The 20,300-nt window shown below is 42.0% G+C and overlaps 2 protein-coding genes across 2 annotated transcripts in view; one reads left to right on the forward strand and one right to left on the reverse strand.

The window, feature by feature from the left end:
* Positions 1-635, reverse strand: part of Pop1 (POP1 homolog, ribonuclease P/MRP subunit) — a 32,121-nt gene extending 31,486 nt beyond the window's left edge. The window contains exon 1 of the mRNA XM_048358454.1: positions 571-635. The gene's annotated coding sequence lies outside the window, so the exon portion shown is untranslated. The remainder of the gene's footprint in view (positions 1-570) is intronic.
* Positions 636-772: 137 nt separating this feature from the next.
* Positions 773-16,137, forward strand: Rida (reactive intermediate imine deaminase A homolog). The gene is made up of 6 exons (XM_048358455.1): positions 773-932; positions 7,051-7,156; positions 11,094-11,148; positions 11,337-11,405; positions 12,653-12,708; positions 15,669-16,137. The coding sequence occupies exons 1-6, from the start codon at positions 868-870 to the stop codon at positions 15,729-15,731; spliced, it is 414 nt and encodes a 137-aa protein (XP_048214412.1). The 5' UTR covers positions 773-867; the 3' UTR covers positions 15,732-16,137.
* Positions 16,138-20,300: the final 4,163 nt, after the last annotated feature.

The raw sequence follows: 20,300 nt of genomic DNA on the forward strand, positions 1-20,300 counted from the left end.
GCATACTGGCACGCATGAATGCCAATACTGCCTATAGTCACAGGATGGGCACACTCAGCCCGGTGAAACCCCGCTGACGCAGCATGTGTCCCACCCAGACTGGCCCAGGTGTCGGGGGCTTGATTCTAGGCTATTCTAGACCAAAATCACTTGCTTTCCTTTTGAAATCAGACCCCAGTCGTGGGGCTCGGCTCGATGAAGGCAACCTGTAACGCATGCGGGAGGGGCGGGAGAAAGGACAACGCCCAGGTCCCCGCGTGGTCTGGTCGGGGGGGTGGGGGCCCAGCTCGCTCCTTCAGGGCGGCACACGGTCCCCAGGATGGCCTCCGCCCGACAGGACAGGGCAGGGAAGTGACCGACACGGAGCCGCAGGGCACCGGGCACAGAGCGCTCGGACCGGGAAGAGCGGCCCGTGGCACCGCGAACGGGAAGAGGTCGGCGGTCCGAGGACCGAAGATGCGCAGGGGAAACCGGCCAGGACGCAGGCACCTAGCAGGAAACCGCCATTATTCACACTCCCCATCCCCAAGACTCTCGGACCCCAGCGAAAACCAGGGCCTCACGCCTTACCGGTCCAGAGGAGGTCCCAGAGTCAGAATGGGAACCCCGAGCTTGCACCAGTCCTCTCAGCGGCGGTCGGCGCGGAGAGCAAGGCGAAAGGCGCGTGCGCCGGCCTGGCCTCTTCCTGCACGTGGCCGGGCGTCGCGCGCAGACTACAGCTACCAGCATGCCTTGCGAGCCCCTCCTCCCCAGCGGCGGCTCCTAGGACCGGGACGCGGCGCGGGCTATGTCAGTCTGTGCGGTGGAGAACGGGGCGCTGTAGCTCAGGCTTCTTCCGCTGGATTGGCTGCGAGAGAAGCTTTAGTCATGTCGTCTCTGATCCGAAAAGTGATCAGCTCCGCGAAAGGCCCCAAACCCGTTGGTCCCTACAGGTAATGTGGCTTGTGGGAGCATTGCCAGGACCCCGGGCGTGCAGGGTCGCGGGGGTCCGGACTGGGGGTCGCTCAGGCCAGAGCCCGAGCAAATGTGTCGGGATTCTTGAGACCACGCTGCAACGCGGGAGCAAACTGAATCTGGAAAGAGTTCCCCCCCGCCCCCCACCTACACACAACACACCCTCTCGAAGACCCACTGCTCGTGGGGAGCCCCAACCCCGGAGCGTGCGCCCCAAGACTTTGCTCTAGGACCCGGGATTGCGGTTTAGCCCCTTCTGTTTCTGTGTTTTGGTGACACAGATATAAAATTTTAAAGCCATTTTATAGACATAATATTAAAAACCATTTTTTAAAAGGTGCTTTCCATTATGGACAACTTCGGGGTTTTTACCATGAAGTCGTGCAGCCATCAAAAGTTCCTGAATTCAGAGTTTCTGTATCACCCCTGCTCCCAAAAAAGTCCCCTGTCCTTTCGCACTCTTCTCCCCCCTACACCCCACACCCCATTCTCTTCTCAGTTCCTGACAGCGTTAATAGAATCATACAATGTATGGTTCTCTGAGCCTGGCTCCCTTCGCTTCGCATAGTCCACCCGTCAACAGGGGTGCTTGTCCCTTAGGTGGACTGCTGGGTTCTTTTGACGCAAATCCTTGCACATCTACCCAAGTCCTGGGTTTTACAGGTATACAAATACATTACGGTATTTATTAATTTATTGCCCATGCTTATTTCCCACTAATTAAACCAAATCGAAATCACAACGAAGATAATTTTCTGAGATGTGTGTGTATGTATATACATACTGCACTGGGGTTTGAACTCATAGCCTCCTGCTCTACCACACAGACTCTGGGCCCCTAGCCCTTTTTGCTTTTTACCTTTTTCAGTTATTTTTCTCTTTTTGTCCGAGTCTGTTTTAGACCTCTATCCTCCTACTTCCTATGCCTCCTGTATATATAGCTAGCTGGGCTTACAGGTGTGTCATCACACCTGGCTTGTTTTTGCCTGGATATGGCTGACCCTTTGGGGAAATATCCTAAAAAGTTGGATTTAGTATTTTTTACATAGGATATCTGAATTTTTAAATTTATTTTTTTCTTAATATGGTAAATGTAAACCAGGACCTCATGCATACTAGGCACACACTCTACCACTAAGCCACATTCCTACCCCTGGGCTTAGTACTTAAAGCTTTGATTCAGCCAGGCATCAGTGACTTCTGCCTGTAATCCTAGCTACTCAAGAGGCTGAGATGTCATTGCAATGCAAAGCCAAACCAGGGCAGCAAAGTCTTGTGAGACTCTTCTCTCAAACTACTCGAAAAAAGCCGTAAGTGTCATTGTGGCTCAAGTGGGAGAGCTGTCCTTGAGCCCTTTTGTGCTCAAGGACAGCATTCAGGCCCTGCATCCAAGCCCCAGGACTGGAAAAAAATAAAAATAAAAAACTTTGGTTCACTTCTCACACAGTCACTTCACCTCTTTTAGTTTGCTTCTTTATCTTCTATATGGACATACCCATAACTTGATCTCTTAAGATTATTGTAGGGATTAAATATGAAAGTGACCCACTGAAAATTAGATTTTAGCAGGGCTAGCATCATGATTCTAAGATTCAATGTATGAAGTTTATATTGTATGTAATGAGGAGCCATAGAATGCTTCTGAGCCTGAAATAACAGGAGATCCTTTTTTAAAGAAGAGAATTCTGGTAATGATTTAGGTAGAAGTTTGTTTTTTTTTTTTTTACTCCTTCTGCTTTAATCCCTCAAGCACAATCATTGTAGAGGTAGCAATTAGACCATTTTTATTGCTTCCTAACAAAACAAGAAATCAAGTGATTATAAAAGACACTTTGTTCTGAAGCCTACTAAAAGAGTTTACATCTCCCCTAACCTACTTAGAAATGTTGTGTTCTTTATTCCAGAAAGAGAACTTGACATAATATCCCTGATTGACTTTGAAGAGCCATTTGGAAATAAGTTTTTGTGCATGGGGCTTGCTTTTTGAACACTTCTGGGTCCTCTCCAGAAAGGATTCAGTGTGTTGAGCTGAATTTTCAGTGGCTGGCACCTGGATGAGTAGGGTGTTGTATCAGATTAGCCAATCAGCTCAGCACATTTCAGGCACCTACTGGACAGAGCCTTGAGGGATTTCAGCATCACTGGCCTGCTGCATTGCTATCCATTTTACTAGCATACCATCCAAACACAAAATACAACATAGATTATAGTGTGTGAATTATTAAAATGTTTTGGAAAGTTTTAACTACTTTGCAGCCTACACTTGTAATTTTTGAGAAATTTACAACTTGTCTTTGGATATTAGAGTTCTTATCCTCAGAAATCACACATCCAAGCCGGGGGCCAGTAGCTCATGCCTGTAATCCTAGCTACCCATTAATCTGAGAGTTGAGGATCAAAGCCAGCCCAGGCAGGAAAGTCCCTGAGACTCTGATCTCCAGCTAACTACCAAAAGCTAGAAGTGGAGTGTGTCTCAAATGGTAGAACACTAGACTTGAGCAGAAAAGCTCAAGGACTGTGCCCAGATCCTAAGTTCAAGCCCTCAGACCAACACAAAAAAAGGAAGAAAATCTTTTTTTTTTTAATCTCTGAGAGAGAACTCCAAGTGTTCAAATTGTTTTAAGGCTGCAATGCCTACTTTTCATATTTTAAGAATAATTGATTTGCCACCATTAAGTTTTTTTTTATATAAAGGATAATACTTATAGGCTTAAACTATGTTTCAAATGCAGAGAGAGTTGAAGGTGCTTTGTTTTCAAAGGGCCTAAGGCAGATGGCCTATTTTTCAGGAACAGTTAACTGTGTTAAGTAACAATATTGTCTAACCTGAAAAAAAAAAGGTTACTAATTAACAAACTTGGTAGCTATCCGAGGACAAAGGTGAAAAACCCATAGTTGGGAAGAACTCCTAGCCTCTTAATTTTCTTTTTAAATGTAGACCCTAGGGCTTGAACTCACTGCCTAGGCACCATCCCTTAGTTTTTGGTTCAACACTGGCACTCTACCACTTGAACTACAGCTTCACTTCCACCTTTTTGCTCATAATTGGAGATAAAAGTCTCATGTATTTTTCTTGCCTGAGATGGCTTTAAATCTCTATCCTCAGATCTTAGCCTCCTGAATAGCTAGAATTGTAGGCTTGAGGTGCCAGTACCTGGCTCTAGCCTTTTAGTTTTTTAAGTTTCATTGTGGTGTGCTCATATATGAAAATAAAATCTTTGGCCATACTTAGCCCCTCTATTACTCTTTCTTATCCCTCCACTTCCTTCCTTTTTAAATAGACTTTAAAAGGTTTAATTATTGTATTTACATACTTGCACATAAAGAACTTTGACTATAATCACAAAATGCCCCCAGCACCCTCACTTTCTACCCTTACACCAGTATCTCCCACAAACAACCCCCTTTTATATTCGTGGCATTGTTTTAGTTTAAGTACTTCTAGACTTTGTGAATTCTAATACTATTTCAGCTCTCCAAATCATACATTATGACCCCAACAGGTCCCACTGAAAAGATAGATTATTGACAGACAAAACTGCTGATGCCCTTCAATGATTGGAGAACAAAATATAAAGACATAGTTATAGCATGTGTAGTATGTACAAGGAATCACTTAGGCTCTGCAGCAGAAACTTGGTAAGATACTATCCCTACCCTCAAGGAGCTTAGAGTCTAAGACACCCTGAGCAGGTAAGAATAGAAGCAGCTGTTACCTGTCAGGATCCTTCACAGCCTCTTAGAAAGGCTGGAGCCCAGTATAGTTGTGAAAGCCAGTTATCATAGTTGTAGAAGATCTCTGTTTGAGCTAGCCTCAGGCAAAAAGTGAGACATATCTGAAGAACATAGCAAAAAAGGGGGGGGGGAGAAACTACACAAAGGGAGGGAGGTACAAGTACAACTCAAAAGAAAGGCCATTGTTAACATCTTTTATTGACTCTTCAACAAGCAATGGCTCATCTGAAAATGGTGCCATTTTTGGTGCCTGTCCTGGGGCTTGAATTTAGTGCCTGGGTGCTGTCCCTAAGCTTTTTGTGCTCAAGGCTAGTGCTCTACCACTTGAGCCACAACTTCACTTTCCACTTTTTTGGTGCTTCACTGGTTATAACAGTCTTACAGACTTTTCTGTGCAGGTGGGCTTTGAACTGTGATCCTCAGATTTCAGCCTCCTTAGTAGCTAGGATTACAGGCAGGAGGAGCCACAGACCTGACTCATTATTTTTTTTAAGTGCCCCTGCTGAACTGAAATATTTTGCTTATTAAAATAATCATACGGGGGCTGGGAATATGGCCTAGTGGTAGAGTGCTTGCTTCACATACATGAAGCCCTGGGTTCCATTCCTCAGCACCATATATATAGAAAAAGCCAGAAGTGGCACTGTGGCTCAAGTGGTAGACTGCGCCTTAAGAAAAAGAAGCCAACTGGATATGATTTTGGTACACTGAGTGTTGTATATATGCCTACCTGGTCTAGGGAAGGGAAAGAAAAACGAGGGTGTAAGATATCACAAGATATGTACTCACTGCCCTATTACGTAACTGTACCCCTTTTGCACAACTTGTCAACAAAATTTAATTAATTTTTAAAAAAAGCCTGGGACAGTGCTCAGGCCCTGAGCTCAAGCCCCAGGACTGGCAAAAAATAATATTAATAAAATAGTCATCATTTTAAGTGAAGAGTTTCCTAAGTTTTGTTAAATGTATAGAAATTGTATATTCTCTAAGAGCTGTTTGTGCTCATTCTACACCCTAGCCCCAGAAAGCCAGTCTACTTTTTAGTATTAATATTTCATCTTTTCTCAGATTTCATATATGTGAAAACAGTATTAATCTCTAGTTATCAGTAATCTGGATTTTTATTTTCTTTTGTTATCATGGGAACGATGTTCTAAAACTTAATATAAGGGGGCTGGGAATGTGTCTTAGCGGTAGAGTGCCTGCCTTGCATACATGAAGTCCTCGGTTGGATTCCTCAGCACCACATAAACAAAAAAGGCGAGAAGTGGTGCTGTGGCTCAAGTAGTAGAGTGCTATCCTTGAGCAGAAAGAAGTTGGGGATAGTGCTCAGGCTCTGAGTTCAAGTCCCAGGACTGGCAAAAAGAAAAAAATCATATAAGGTCTTTAAGAAAAATCTTTGTGGCAGTATTTGGATTTGAACTCAGAGCCTTGCACTTGCTAGGCAGAATCTCTACCACTTGACCCATGCCTCCAGCCCCATGTAAAGTATTTAGACATAGGTTTTTATTTCTCTTAGTTGGTTGCCAGGGGGAAAAAACTACTGGGCTGTATGTTTAAGTTTTTAGGAAACTGAGTAATAGTTTTCCAAGGTGTTGTGCTATTTTGCATTTCTAACAGCAATACTGAAGGATTTGTGTTGCTCTACATCTTTGGCAGTACTTGTGTTTTTGTTTGTTTTTTGCCAGTCCTGGGGCTTGAACTCAAAGCCTGGGCACTGTCCCTGAGCTTCTTTCACTTAAGGCTAGCACTCTACCACTTGAGCCACAGTGCCACTTCCAGTTCTTTGTTTATGTGGTACTGAGGAATCCAACCCAGGTCTTCATGTGTGCTAGGCAAGCACTCCCTTAAGCCACATTCTTAGCCCCTGGTAATACTTGTTTTATTAGTGGTGTGTGCAGTGCTGTCTTCAGGTTTTGCTTTGTGTATCTCTGATGACTGATAATGTTGAGCATCTTTCATATACTCTTCAATTCTTTGCTTTTAGATACTAAAAGGTAGACCAAGGATGTTAAACAAATGGTGTTCACATAGTTGCCTGTATTTTGTTGGATTGTATATTGTTAATCTGTATGAGTTTTTTCATGAAGTCTGGATCCAAGTCCTTTCTTAGATGTATATTTGCAAATATTTTTCTCCCAATCTGACTTGTCTTTCCATTACTTAAAACTATTTATTGATCAACATTTTTCATTTAATGAAGACCAATTTATAATTTTACATTGTACAAGTTGTGCTTTTTTAGGTCATCAAATTACTCTTTTGACATTGGATTTTATAGTACATGGTATAGTATATTGTGTGTGTGTGTGTGTGTGTATATATATATATATATATATATATGCATTTTGTTTATTGCAGTCATGCTGTGTTAGTCGACCGGACCCTGTACATTTCAGGACAGGTAGGCATGGACCCTTCAAGTGGAAAGCTTGTACCAGGAGGAGTTGTGGAAGAAACTAAACAAGTAAGTCATTCTCCACATTTCAGATTCCCTTTTCTCTGTTGTTTTGTTTTGTTTTTCATATCAGAGAGTATTAATGATCCACTTGCCTGATGTTAAACGAACGTAACAGATCAATCCTTTTTAAGCTACTATTTGATTTAAGACAGTATTTTACCGGAAAGAGTTGGAGCTGTAATAAATCATTTGCTAAGCAAAGAGAGGGAGGGTAAGAAATATCCCACCTTCTTATCACTAAGGTGACTTTAAACCCAAATTATCAAATCAAATAACATGTTTGTCACTTCCACGTAGATTGGGAAATTTTCTTTTCAGGGCCACTGACCTTTGATTCCTTCCACTACCACCACAGCATTTGTTAGTAAGAGAAAAATATTAAAGATTGCATGTAGCATGGTTTTTTGGGTTTTGGTTTTGGTTTTGGTTTTTCAAAGAGTAGGGGTTCAGGATGTTGCTCAGTTGAATGTTTTTCAGAGCATATACAAGCCTGTGGGCTTGTTCTCTGCCACAGAAGAAATGGGGACTCTAATCCTAATCCAATAATACAACTGTATTTATTTATTTATTTTTGTCTCTCATGGGGTTTGAACTGAGGGCCTGCACACTGTCTTTGAGCTCTTTTACTCAAGGCTACTCTACCACTTTGAGCCACAGCACCACTTCTGGTGGTTAATTGGAGGTAAGAGTCTCGTGGACTTTCTTGTCCAGGCTGGCTTTCAACCACAGTCCTCAGATTTCAGCCTCCTGAGTAGCTAGGATTACAGACCACTGAGCCACTGGCACCTAGCTTTAAATTATAATTTAATATTTTCAGTGAGTCTTTTGTAATAACCAATGATAGGGAACAACCTAAATGACCATCTGTAAGGAACCGACTAAATAAGTCACACTAGGAAGATAGAGAAAATCAATTGCTACATGGTAAGATAAAAATCAAGACCAGGGCTGGGAATATGGCCGAGTGGTAGAGTGCTCACCTCGTATACATGAAGCTCTGGGTTCGATTCCTCAGCACCACATATACAGATAAAAGCCAGGAGTGGCACTGTGACTCAAGTGGTAGAGTGCTAGCCTTGAGCAAAAAGAAGCCAGGGACAGTGCTCAGGCCCTGAGTCTATGCCCCAGGACTGGCACCAAAAACAAAACAAACAGGGCTGGGGATATGGCCTAGTGGCAAGAGTGCTCGCCTCGTATACAGGAGGTCCTAGGTTCAATTCCAGCACCACATATACAGAAAATGGCCAGAAGTGGCGCTGTGGCTCAAGTGGCAGAGTGCTAGCCTTGAGCAAAAACAAGCCAGGGACAGTGCTCAGGCCCTGAGTCCAAACCCAGGACTGGCCAAAAAAAAAAAAAAAAAAATCAAGACCAAAGAGCAGTATGCACAGTGTACTACCACAGGTGCAAGTCTGTAGTGAAGAATGGTTTGGCTGGCATGCACCCCGACATTGTATCTAGAAGGACATGATAGTTACTAGTCGTGATTGCCAGGAAGGAATGGGGAAGGGAGATTCCTTTTACTTTATGTGCTTTGTGGGGAAAGGGTTGCTTTTTTCTTTTTCTTTTCTTTTTTTTTTTTTTTTTCCCAGTCCTGTGGTTTGAATTCAGGGCTTGAGAATGGAGTCCCTGGCTTCTGTTTGCATAAGACTAGCATTCTACCACTTAAGCCACAGCGCCACTTCTGACTTTTTGTGCATACATGGTGCTGAGGAATCGAACCCAGTGCTTCATGTATGCTAGGCAAGCACTCTACCACTAAGCCACATTTCTAGCCCTTTATGTGCTTATTTATTATTGAAAATTTTTACATTAACATGTAGTACAGATTTAGAAGATTTTCTTTAGCACAAAAATATAATGAAATATCATAGTATCACAAAGTGGAAGGGGTACTGAATGTTTCCATTTATAAGTTAAGTTTCGGGTAAAACTAAAACTAATATTTTCCTGGAGTCAAATATGTACATAATTCACTCAGTGTTTTATTTTTTGTTTTGCTTTATTGTGGTGCTGAGGTTTGAATACAGAGCCTAGGTGCTTTGCTGTCCCTTAGCTTTCTCTGCTCAAGGCTAGTACTCTACTGAGTGAGCCACAGTTCCACTTTTGCCTTTTTTTTTAAATTTTTATTATAAAACTGATGTACAGAGAGGTTACAGTTTCATACGTTAGGCATTGGATACATTTCTTGTACTGTTTGTTACCTTGTCCCTCATACCCCCCTCCCCCCTCTCCCTGTCCCCCCCTGAGGTGTTCAGTTCACTTACACCAAACAGTTTTGCAAGTATTGCTTTTGTTGTTGTTTCTCGTATTTTACCCTTTGTCTCTCAATTTTGGTATTCCCTTTGAATTTCCTAATTCTAATACCAGTACACACTGTTTCCCATACACTCAGATAAGATTACAGAGATAGTGTAGATACAATCACAAGAAGGTGATACACGAACATCATCAATAATAGAAACTACAGGGCTGGGGATATAGCCTAGTGGCAAGAGTGCCTGCCTCGGATACAGGAGGCCCTAGGTTCGATTCCCCAGCACCACATATACAGAAAACGGCCAGAAGTGGCGCTGTGGCTCAAGTGGCAGAGTGCTAGCCTTGAGCGGGAAGAAGCCAGGGACAGTGCTCAGGCCCTGAGTCCAAGGCCCAGGACTGGCCAAAAAACAAACAAACAAACAAAAATAATAATAATAGAAACTACAGATACACATGGGATGTTGAAAGTAGTTACAACTCTGATATAACAATCATTTTCATAAAATGGAGTTCATTTCACTTAGCATCATCTTATGTGATCATAAGGGTATAGCTATTGGGCTCTTGTGAGCCTCTGTTGTGACTTGCCTAAACCTGTGCTAATTATTCCCAATAAGGGAGACCATAGAGTCCATGTTTCTTTGGGTCTGGCTCACTTCACTTAGTATAATTTTTTCCAAGTCCTTCCATTTCCTTACAAATGGGGCAATGTCATTCTTTCTGATAGAGGCATAAAATTCCATTGTGTATATGTACCACATTTTCCTGATCCATTCGTCTATGGAGGGGCATCTGGGTTGGTTCCAGATTCTCGCTATGACAAATTGCGCTGCCACTTTTGCCTTTTTGAAAGTTAATTGAAGATAGAGTCTCGTGGACTTTCCTTCCCAGGCTGTGTTCAAACCATAACCCTCAAATCAGCCTCCTTAGTAGCTAGGATTACAGTAATGGGCCAGCATTGCCTAGCTCACTCAATATTTTTTGAGGAAAAGGAAACTGTTGACCTCACGTTGTTTTAAAAACAAAATACACATTTTAAGCTAGTCACTGGTGGCTTATGCCTATAATTCTACTTAGGAGGCTAAGATCTGAGGATCACAGTTTGAAGCCAGCCCAAGTAGGAAAGTCCTTGAGACTTTTATCTCAAATAAACTACCAAAAAAGCTGGAAGTGGAGCTATAGGCTCAAGTAGTACAACACTAGGTTTGAGCACAAAATCTTAGAGACCCTTAGGCCCTGAGTTTCAGCCCTAGGACCAGCACACACAAACACACACACATACACACACACACACACACACACACACACACACACATTTTAGTGTTTATTATCTTATCCTTGAAGTGATACAAAGTGAGGAGTCCAGAGCTTATTTGTGTCAGTTTCATGGATATTGACTGAAAAGGTGACATACCATGGCCCTGTAGAGGGGCTTTGTTTCAGTCTTCTTACTCACAAAAGGAAACAACTTTTTCCGCTATGTTTCAAAAATAAAGTCATAGCATTAAAGGAAAACCAAGAAACAATGGACTGTTATAGAAGCATCCTCAAAAAAGTAAGGTAAATGTTTCTGTAACATAAGTTACTTATGGAGTTCTAGCAAGAGGCAATTGATAGAATTGTTAGAATTTAATTAAGGCTTTAATATAACATCAGTGCCTCTCGCTTTTCTTGCTGTGCTTCTCAGGCTCTTACAAACATGGGTGAAATTCTGAAAGCTGCAGGCTGTGACTTCACCAATGGTGAGCAGCTGGATTTTACTTCATTGTTAATTTCTATTTCTTCTGCTGTTGTTCTGATTTTTCTTGTTGGTGGAGGGGGTTGTTATTTTATTATTACTATTATTATTATTATTATTATTATTATTATTTGTTTGTAAGTCATGTTTATGTCAGACCAAATGGCTAAACCTAATGTACATATCTTCTAGTGGTAAAAACAACTGTCTTGCTGGCTGATATAAATGACTTCAGTACTGTCAATGAAATCTACAAACAATGTAAGTAATTTATCATTCCTGTTTTAAAGAGAAATGGATCTGTTAACATAAATGAGTGTCCATTATCAATTGAAAATTACAGAAAGGGCTGGGAATATGGCCTAGTGGCAAGAGTGCTTGCCTCCTACACATGAAGCTCTCGATTCGATTCCCCAGCACCACATATATGGAAAACGGCCAGAAGGGGCGCTGTGGCTCAGGTGGCAGAGTGCTAGCCTTGAGCAAAAAGAAGCTAGGGACAGTGCTCAGGCCCTGAGTCCAAGGCCCAGGACTGGCCAAAAAAATAAAAGAAAATTACAGAAAGCCAGACATGGTGGTACTTACTTGACACAGGAGGATCAGAGAATTTAAGGACAGCCTGGGCTACAGAGTAAGACCCTGTCACAAAACAAGAAAAGAAAAACAAGTGGCAGGAGTTGCTAAAGAAATGCCAGCTTGGGGCTGGGAATATGGCCTAGTGGCAAGAGTGCTTGAAGTACATGAAGCCCTGGGTTCAATTCCTAAGCACCACATATATAGAAAAGGCCAGAAGTGGCACTGTGGCTCAAGTGGCAGAGTGCTAGCCTTGAGCAAAAAGAAGCCAGGGACAGTGCCCACAGTAATGTTATTGCAGTAGCCATTATCTTTTCTCTGGCTCCGTCAGAATCACTAACTAATTACATGATATTTCTATGCAAATCGAGACGAATACACCGCCTTATTGGGCTACCCTTTAGGGTTGTTGGACTAATTCAGTGAATTACTACCTCCTGTAAGGCACTTATGCTGGCCTGTTAGAAGCAGAGTAAATGCAGCTCCATCTGTCAGTGCAGTCATAGTGAGGAAATCAGGTGTCCCTTTCACCTGGTGGCATGCACAAAGCAATAATGAGGTATTCTCTCTCAAAGAAATGACTGAGAAGACCAAAGTTAGTGAGAAAGAACAAGCCAAACTTCATGAATGTGGAGAGCCCATCCCTATTTTAGATGACTGGTTTATAAATAGTACTTTAAAGACCAAACTCCATTCTCATTAAACAAGATTTATTATAGGGTATGTTTTCCATCCTTTTTCCCCCCCAAACCTAAAATAATTGAAAAAGTACCAAGTATCCTAAGAACCAAGTGACAAAATAGTTTATCAAACAAATATGAATGTGAACCTCTGAAATGTTCATTGTATTAAGAACTGACTCGCCCATGAAGGGTTTATAGTGTTAAACAGGAATATACTGTGTGGAAACTAAAATGAAATTGTTTTAAATTCAGTTTTCAAGAGTGACTTTCCAGCTCGAGCTGCTTACCAGGTTGCTGCCTTACCCGTAGTAAGTATACATTAAATTGCTCCTATGTACCATTTTAAATGGCTGCATTATTTTCAGAATATAAAAAAACTAAGCACTGTGAAAGGAAATTTAAAAACAAAGGAAAGGAGCCAGATGCCATGGGTCAAGCCTATAATTCTAGCTGAGAGGCTGAGATCAAGAGGATTGAGATTGGAGGCCAGCCCAGGCAAAAGTCCAAGAGACTCCATCTCAAAGGAAGAAACTTGGGGCTGGGAATATGGCCTAGTAGTAGAGTGCTAGCCTCGCATATGTGAAGCCCTGGTTCGATTCCTCAGCACCACAAATATGGAAAAAGCCAGAAGTGGTGCTGTGGTTCCAGTGGTAGAGTGCTAGCCTTGAGCAAAAAGAAGCCAGGGATAGTGCTCAGGCCCTGAGTTCAAGCCCCAGGACTAGCGCAAAAAAATAAAAAAGAAGAAACTGGGAGTGGGAAGAAACTGCTCATGCTTGTGATCTCAGATATGGTGGGAAGCATAAAATTAGAGGATCACAGTCCAAGCATAGGCCAAAAAACCTATAAAAACAAAACCAAGATCCTATCAAAGGGGCTGGGAATATGGCCTAGTGGCAAGAGTGCTTGCCTTCTATACATGAAGCCCTGGGTTCGATTCCTCAGCACCACATATATGGAAAACGGCCAGAAGTGGCGCTGTGGCTCAAGTGGTAGAGTGCTAGCCTTGAGCAAAAAGAAGCCAGGGACAGTGCTCAGGCCCTGAGTTCATGGCCCAGAACTGCACCCCTCCCTCCCAAAAAAAGATCCTATCAGAATAATCAGTGCAAAAAAGGGGGAGAGGTGTGGCTTAACTATAGAGCACCTCCCTAGCAAGTGTGAGACTTGAAGTTCCAACCCAAGAACCACCAAAAAATAAATACATAAGTAAAAGGATACAGTCCCTACTTCCCAGGAAGTTACAGTCTAAAAGTAAACACTCATATTTATTATATGAATGAAAAAAGAAAAGAAATCTTTTGGGGCTGGGGATATGGCCTAGTGGCTAGAGTGCTTGCCTCGTATACATGAGGCCCTAGGTTCGATTCCCCAGCACCACATATACAGAAAATGACCAGAAGTGGCGCTGTGGCTCAAGTGGCAGAGTGCTAGCTTTGAGCAAGAAGAAGCCAGGGACAGTGCTCAGGCCCTGAGTCCAAGCCCCAGGACTGGCCAAAAAAAAGTCTAAAAAAAAAGAAAAGAAATCTTTTAAGGCAACACATGAACTTAATAGAATCAGAATGCTTAAACTAAGAAAAAATATGAAAGCATCTGCGTTTTTGTAATATTCCTTAAGGAACTATGAATTTGAGCCACAGATTTTTGGGTGTTTTTTTCAATTCTGCAATGAAAGTTTCACTTGGCTATTTGTGTAATTAAAAACTCTAGGCCTTCCCCTGGAAAATATTCCCTAAACTGATTGTACACATGCTTCTGTGTTCTGGTCTGGGTGTTCTAGCCTCCCTCCTAGCACACAGTTTTCCTGCCTATAAAGTAGCAGTCCTGCCAGGTGCTGGTGGCTCACGCCTGTAATCCTAGCTACTCAGGCGGCTGAGATCTGAGGATCACAGTTCAAAGCCAGCCTGGGCAGGAAAGTCCGTGAGACTCTTATCTCTAATTAACAATCACAAAACCAGAAGTGGTGCTGTGGCTCAAGTGGTAGAGTGCTAGCCTTGAGTTGAAGAGCTGAGGGACAGCACCCAGGCCCAGAGTTCAAGCCCCCAAGACCAACCAAAATACAACAACAAAAAGGAGTTCTTACTAGCTTCCACTTATCACGTCCTACCAAAGAAAACAGATCTCCTAAGCAAGCCATGTTTATTGCTTTCATTTGTTGTTGCTTGGAATAATCATTAACATAAAACTATTCAGGTATTGGATATAGTAGAAGAAGCTCAGAACTGGAATTGTAGGACATGAGTTTAAACCTCTGCTAGTTACCTTTGTGACTTGGGGCCCATAAATTAGACTTTGTAAGTCTTGGTGTATCATTTAGTGCATTGGGAGAACATTTATCTACTAGGATGCTGTGAAAATCAAATGAGTCCAGGTGCCTATCATGGCAATCTGGCCTGTTATAGTTCTCTCTCGCTCTCTCTCTCGCTCTCTCTCTCTCTCTCCTCTCTCCTCTCTCCTCTCTCCTCTCTCCTCTCTCTGGCTTGAACTCAGGGCCTAAGAGCAGTTCCTGATCTCTCTCTCTCTCTCTCTCTCTCTCTCTCTCTCTCTCCTCTCTCCTCTCTCCTCTCTCCTCTCTCTCCTCTCTCTGGCTTGAACTCAGGGCCTAAGAGCAGTTCCTGATCTTTTGTGCTCAAGGCTAGCACAGCTCCACTTCTGGCTTTTTCTTTTTTTTTTTTTTTTTTTTTTGCCAGTCCTGGGCCTTGGACTCAGGGCCTGAGCACTGTCCCTGGCTTCCTTTCGCGCAAGGCTAGCACTCTGCCACTTGAGCCACAGCGCCACTTCTGGCCTTTTTCTGTATATGTGGTGCTGGGGAATCGAACCCAGGGCCTCATGTATACGAGGCAAGCTCTCTTGCCACTAGGCCATATCCCCAGCCCCCACTTCTGGCTTTTTCCATGGACAATTGGACATAAAAGTTTCATGGACTTTTGCCTACCTTTGACTGTAATCCTGAGATCTCAGCCTCCCAAGTAGCTACCAGTGCCCAGCTCTGATGTGGCTTCTTTGTGAGTTATCTCTATCCCTTGCCTTCTTTGAAAATGTGAATGCTGTTAGTTGTGTGTTTTAGCAGGTGCTGTGCTCAGCTCTTTTTTTGTTTTAGTAGTTAATTGGAGATAAGAGTTTCACAGACTCTCCTGCCTGGGCTGGCTTCAGACCACAATCCTCAGATCTGTCTCCTGAATAGCAAGGATTATAGTCATGAGCCACCAGTGCCCAGTTTTAGCTGTCTTAGTGTGTACAGATGATTGAAATGTTCTTTCTGTCTTCCTTACAGGGAGCCCGTGTTGAAATTGAAGCCATAGCCGTCAAAGGGCCTCTCACTACAGCTTCGCTATAAGTGGCCTCAGTGTGCTTTACTCAGAGGTTTTCATCATATCTTTAACATATTAATTTTCACAAGTGGATGTCAGGAAGTGTAACTAAAATATCTGTTTATTGCAGAAATGCCATTATCATAGGAAAGATTAGATGATGAAGTTACTGATGCTATAAATTACACTTTTCTGTACTCATATGGCTAATTACACATATACAGAGAGACACTAATTACATAGTTATTCATGTAACTAAAAATAAAAGAAAAGATGTTATTCACTTAATGATATGAAATATGCATGTTAGATATTTGGTGAGTAAAATTAAAGTACTCAAACTTGAATGGTACAGGTAAAGGAGAAGGAAGTGGATCAAAATTTTATATGAGTAATATTTTTCTAATGGAAATAAATAAGCATGTAATCTCCCGTGGTGTGAATTTTTTTTGCCTTTTTTATAGTTTATACTTGAAAGTATATTGCCTAAGAAAAGTAAAGGGGAAACCACGAAGATCACTCGCAGCCGTTTCATCTCACTTTGTTGATCGTTACATTTTTACAGGTGTATTTAGGCTATACAGGTTACGTGTAATCACTTTGTCCATTCTTTAAAGTCTTTTGTGTGTGTTTGTTGGGAAGTGAGGTAGATATTGTTGTGCTGTCTAGGCTGGCTTCAAACTCCTGAGCTCAAGCAATCTTTGGCCCCAGCCTCTGAGCAGCTGGGACCACAGGTACTCACTATCCACTGGACTCTCAAGTTTTTCCCCAGTTTAAAATAACAGTTGCACTAGTACCATCTTGTTATAGAGTAAATTTGTACAGAATTATATAGATTAAAAAAAGGAAATTCATTCCACTCATCTCTGATGTAGCACTCTGATACATCACTCTGAAATGAATGAATTAAATCACTCTGATGTAGTTTGGATCTTGAACCTATCCCAGAGACCCCCAACTACTGAGAGATGGTAGAACCTGTAGGAGTGGAAAGAAGTGAAGTCATAGGCATGTGCCTTTGAAGGAGATAATGAGTCCCCAGTCTCTTTCTTTTGCTTCTAGAGCAGCATGATGTATGCAACTTCCTTTACTATGAGCGCCTGCTGTGATGTTCTACCTTATCATAGGCCCAGAGGCAGCCAGATTAAGTGATCAATAACTGAAACCACTGGAACTGTGGGCCCCAAACCCTTTATCCTCCTTATTAAAAAAAAAAAAAAAAAAAAAAAAGAGGAGGAGCCAGGCACTGGTGGCTCACACCTGTAATCCTAGCTACTCAGAAGACTGAGGTCTGAGGATCGCAATTTGAAGACAGTCTAGGCAGGAAAGTCTGTAAGAGTCTTACCTTGTCTCCAATTAACCACCAGAACACCAGAAGTGCCTGCCCTGAGCAGAAAAGCTCAGGTGTTGGGGATTCTCACTGCCCTTCAACCAGCCCTGGGGCAGTGTGGGAGGGAGCCCCTCCCACCTTCCGGCCTCAACCGAAAGAGAAGCAAGCCAGCTTGGCCTACCGGCTTGGCCACATGTCTAATGGCGGCCCAGCCCATGGTGGGGCTATAGTCCCCACCCACAGAGGAAGGTTCATGACATCACCTGATAGGCAGCCCAGCTCATCCAATCAGTTAATCACCCCAAGTCCCTCCCCTTCCGCCTTTGTCACTGTAATAAATTCTTCTGCCCGCCCCCTGGGCTGGTGAGACCCATTCAACCATCAAGCTGTCTCCCCCGGATTCTCTTCCTGCGTCAGACACGTAAGGGGGCTGGCGGGGAAGGGGATTTCGGCATTTCTCCTCAACTCAGCAAAGTCCATAAAGATACGCCTTATTCCTTCTGCCGGTGGGAGGGGTAGGGCTGAGTCTCTTTCATAGTTTTGGGGTTCAGGCATTTTCCCTGGGAGGTAAGGGAAAAGGGGTCCTCAGAGGCCCCGACACTCAGGCACAGAACCCAGGCCCTGAATTCAAGCCCAGTTACCACAAAAATAAGAAAATGAAAGAGCTGGAAGTAAAATGGAGGTTATCAAGTTAATTGACTTGTTAATGGCTTGGGTCAGGGTTTTGACTCTTATTTTCCACCTCATAGAAGAGGCACTGGATTTTGTTATATATGTGACAAAAAAATAAGTACTGCATGTTGGCTTTTCAAACCTACTTCCACCTACAGCATCTCTTCAAAGTGTAAGATATCTAAGAAGAGATACCTACATTTCTTTATTCTTTTCCTAGTCCTTATCTTTGAGAGTACATAATTTAAAGTTTGCTTTTTCTTTCTAAGGAACACAATGGGTCAAAACAGTTTATAAGTTTATGTAATGATTCAGATAAGGAGGAATAGGTTTTCAGACACTTTATTACTTGTTTTTTGTCTGTTTGTTTATTTCTGTGGTATTTCTTTTTTTGGCCAGTCCTGGGCCTTGGACTCAGGGCCTGAGCACTGTCCCCTGGCTTCTTTTTGCTCAAGGCTAACACTCTGCCACTTGAGCCACAGCTCCACTTCTGGCCATTTTCTATTTATGTGGTGCTGGGGAATTGAACCCAGGACCTCATGTATACGAGGCGAGCACTCTTGCCACTAGGCCATATCCCCAGCCACTTTATTACTTGTAATAACTCATTCAATCAAAGTATAAATGTTGAACCTCCAGTACAAAACAAATTTATTTTTTTTAATGCTTTGGCTGTAATTTTTCCCCTAGCCAATTATATTTAATTACGTGTGTTGTCATGATTAAGAGAAAAGAACATTTGTCATCAAGTATAGAATACCAGATTTGTAGTAGGCCCTATGAGGAAATGAATCAGTATGAACCACCTCTCCTACCCTCAAAAGGGCTTACAATCTCTTCTCAAGTCTTCCATTGGTTCAGCAATTGGAAAACCTTAAGAACAAATCTAAGGCTGAGTATGTATCTCAGTATTAGAACACTGGCCTAGTATATACTAGGCCCTGGTGATTCCCAGCACCGCAAGAAAACTTAAAAGCAAACATTCCATGTCAGTAAACTGCCCGTCCATTACTTATAAGCCATAGTAGTGCTGTTCTTATATTCACTGCTATATAGCAAGTACGGGAACCTTCTCTATAACTGTTATCTCCAGTGATTCCAGTGAGGAAAACATAATGCTCAATGGACTTGACATTCTAATAATATCCCTGTTTTAACTAATTATAACAAGATGACGACTGAAATATATGACAGTTCCTCATACACATGAACATATCAACAGTGATGTTCTTGACTAATTGTAATGTTTAGATTTCATCTTTTAAAATTTGTTGTTTGATATGAAATGAAAATGTATACATCCATTACTAAGAAAAATAAATCATTTCTTACAATTATTACTTAAATAATCATCTGTGTATAGAGAGTACCTACACAAAACTTATTTTTTTACCAAAACAAGAAAGGTTTTAGTAACTGATATCCATGAAACTTGAACTTGATCTATACTGATTCATTGACAATTAGTTGAAATCAACTACTTTTGTCTTCTCACTGAACTGCTGGTGGTAGAGCTATGTTTGGAAAGATCACTTTTAGGCCTATGACTTTCCATGCAGTGCTGGGGCTTTAGAAAAATGGAATGTTTCTTGGTTGCTGCTGGCTCATACCTGTAATCCTAGCTACTCAGAGGGCTGAGATCTGAGGATCAGGGTTCGAAGCCAGCCCCATCAAGATAGTACATGAGACTCTTATCTCCGATTAATCACCAGAAAGCTAAACATGGAAGCTCAAGTAGTAGAGTGCTACCCTTGGGGGTCAAAAAAAGCTCAGAGACAGCACCCAGGCCCTGTAACTACACTTAACATAAAGTTACTAATGGAGCTTAAGAATGCTTCACATGAGAATGAATTTTCCTCCATCTTCCAGCTAGAATTGGGGTAGTGTCACACAAATTCATATTTTTATTTATTTATTTATTTATTTATTTTGGCCAGTCCTGGGCTTGGACTCAGGGCCTGAGCACGGTCCCTGGCTTCTTTTTGCTCAAGGCTAGCACTCTGCCACTTGAGCCACAGCGACACTTCTGGCCATTTTCTGTATATGTGGTGCTGGGGAATTGAACCCAGGGCCTCATGTATACGAGGCAAGCACTCTTGCCACTAGGCCATATCCCCAGCCCCACAAATTCATATTTTAAATGTATTGTTTTCTAATAAATGTAGATTTGAACCTTGGTATTATTTATTCATTTATTGATTCAACAAATAGAATACTTCCTGTGTTCCTAAAGAGCTAAATGCCTAAGTTTAACACTACATTTAAAAAAAAATAGTACTTATTCTCAATGAAATCATTACAAGCCAGCCACTACTTTACAGGCAAGAAAGTATCTACTGAAGAACCTCTTCCTGTTATTTATCCAAGCTTTTTAAAATAAGATGCATTAAGCTAATACTCAAATCAGAATAAAAATGATACCCTCTTCTCTGTGCCCTGTATTTTTAATAATTAATCGCAGGCCATCTTAGTAGCATTTTAATGTGAAAGTTGATCTAAAAGAGTCTAGTTAATTTACCTAAGCACTTACCTTAAAATACATATTTACAAAAGTAATATACCAAATGTTTTCAGAATTTGATTCTGTTTTCTA

Source organism: Perognathus longimembris, chromosome 12 (genome assembly GCF_023159225.1).
Source record: "Perognathus longimembris pacificus isolate PPM17 chromosome 12, ASM2315922v1, whole genome shotgun sequence".
In the NCBI taxonomy this organism is placed as follows: Eukaryota; Metazoa; Chordata; class Mammalia; order Rodentia; family Heteromyidae; genus Perognathus; species Perognathus longimembris.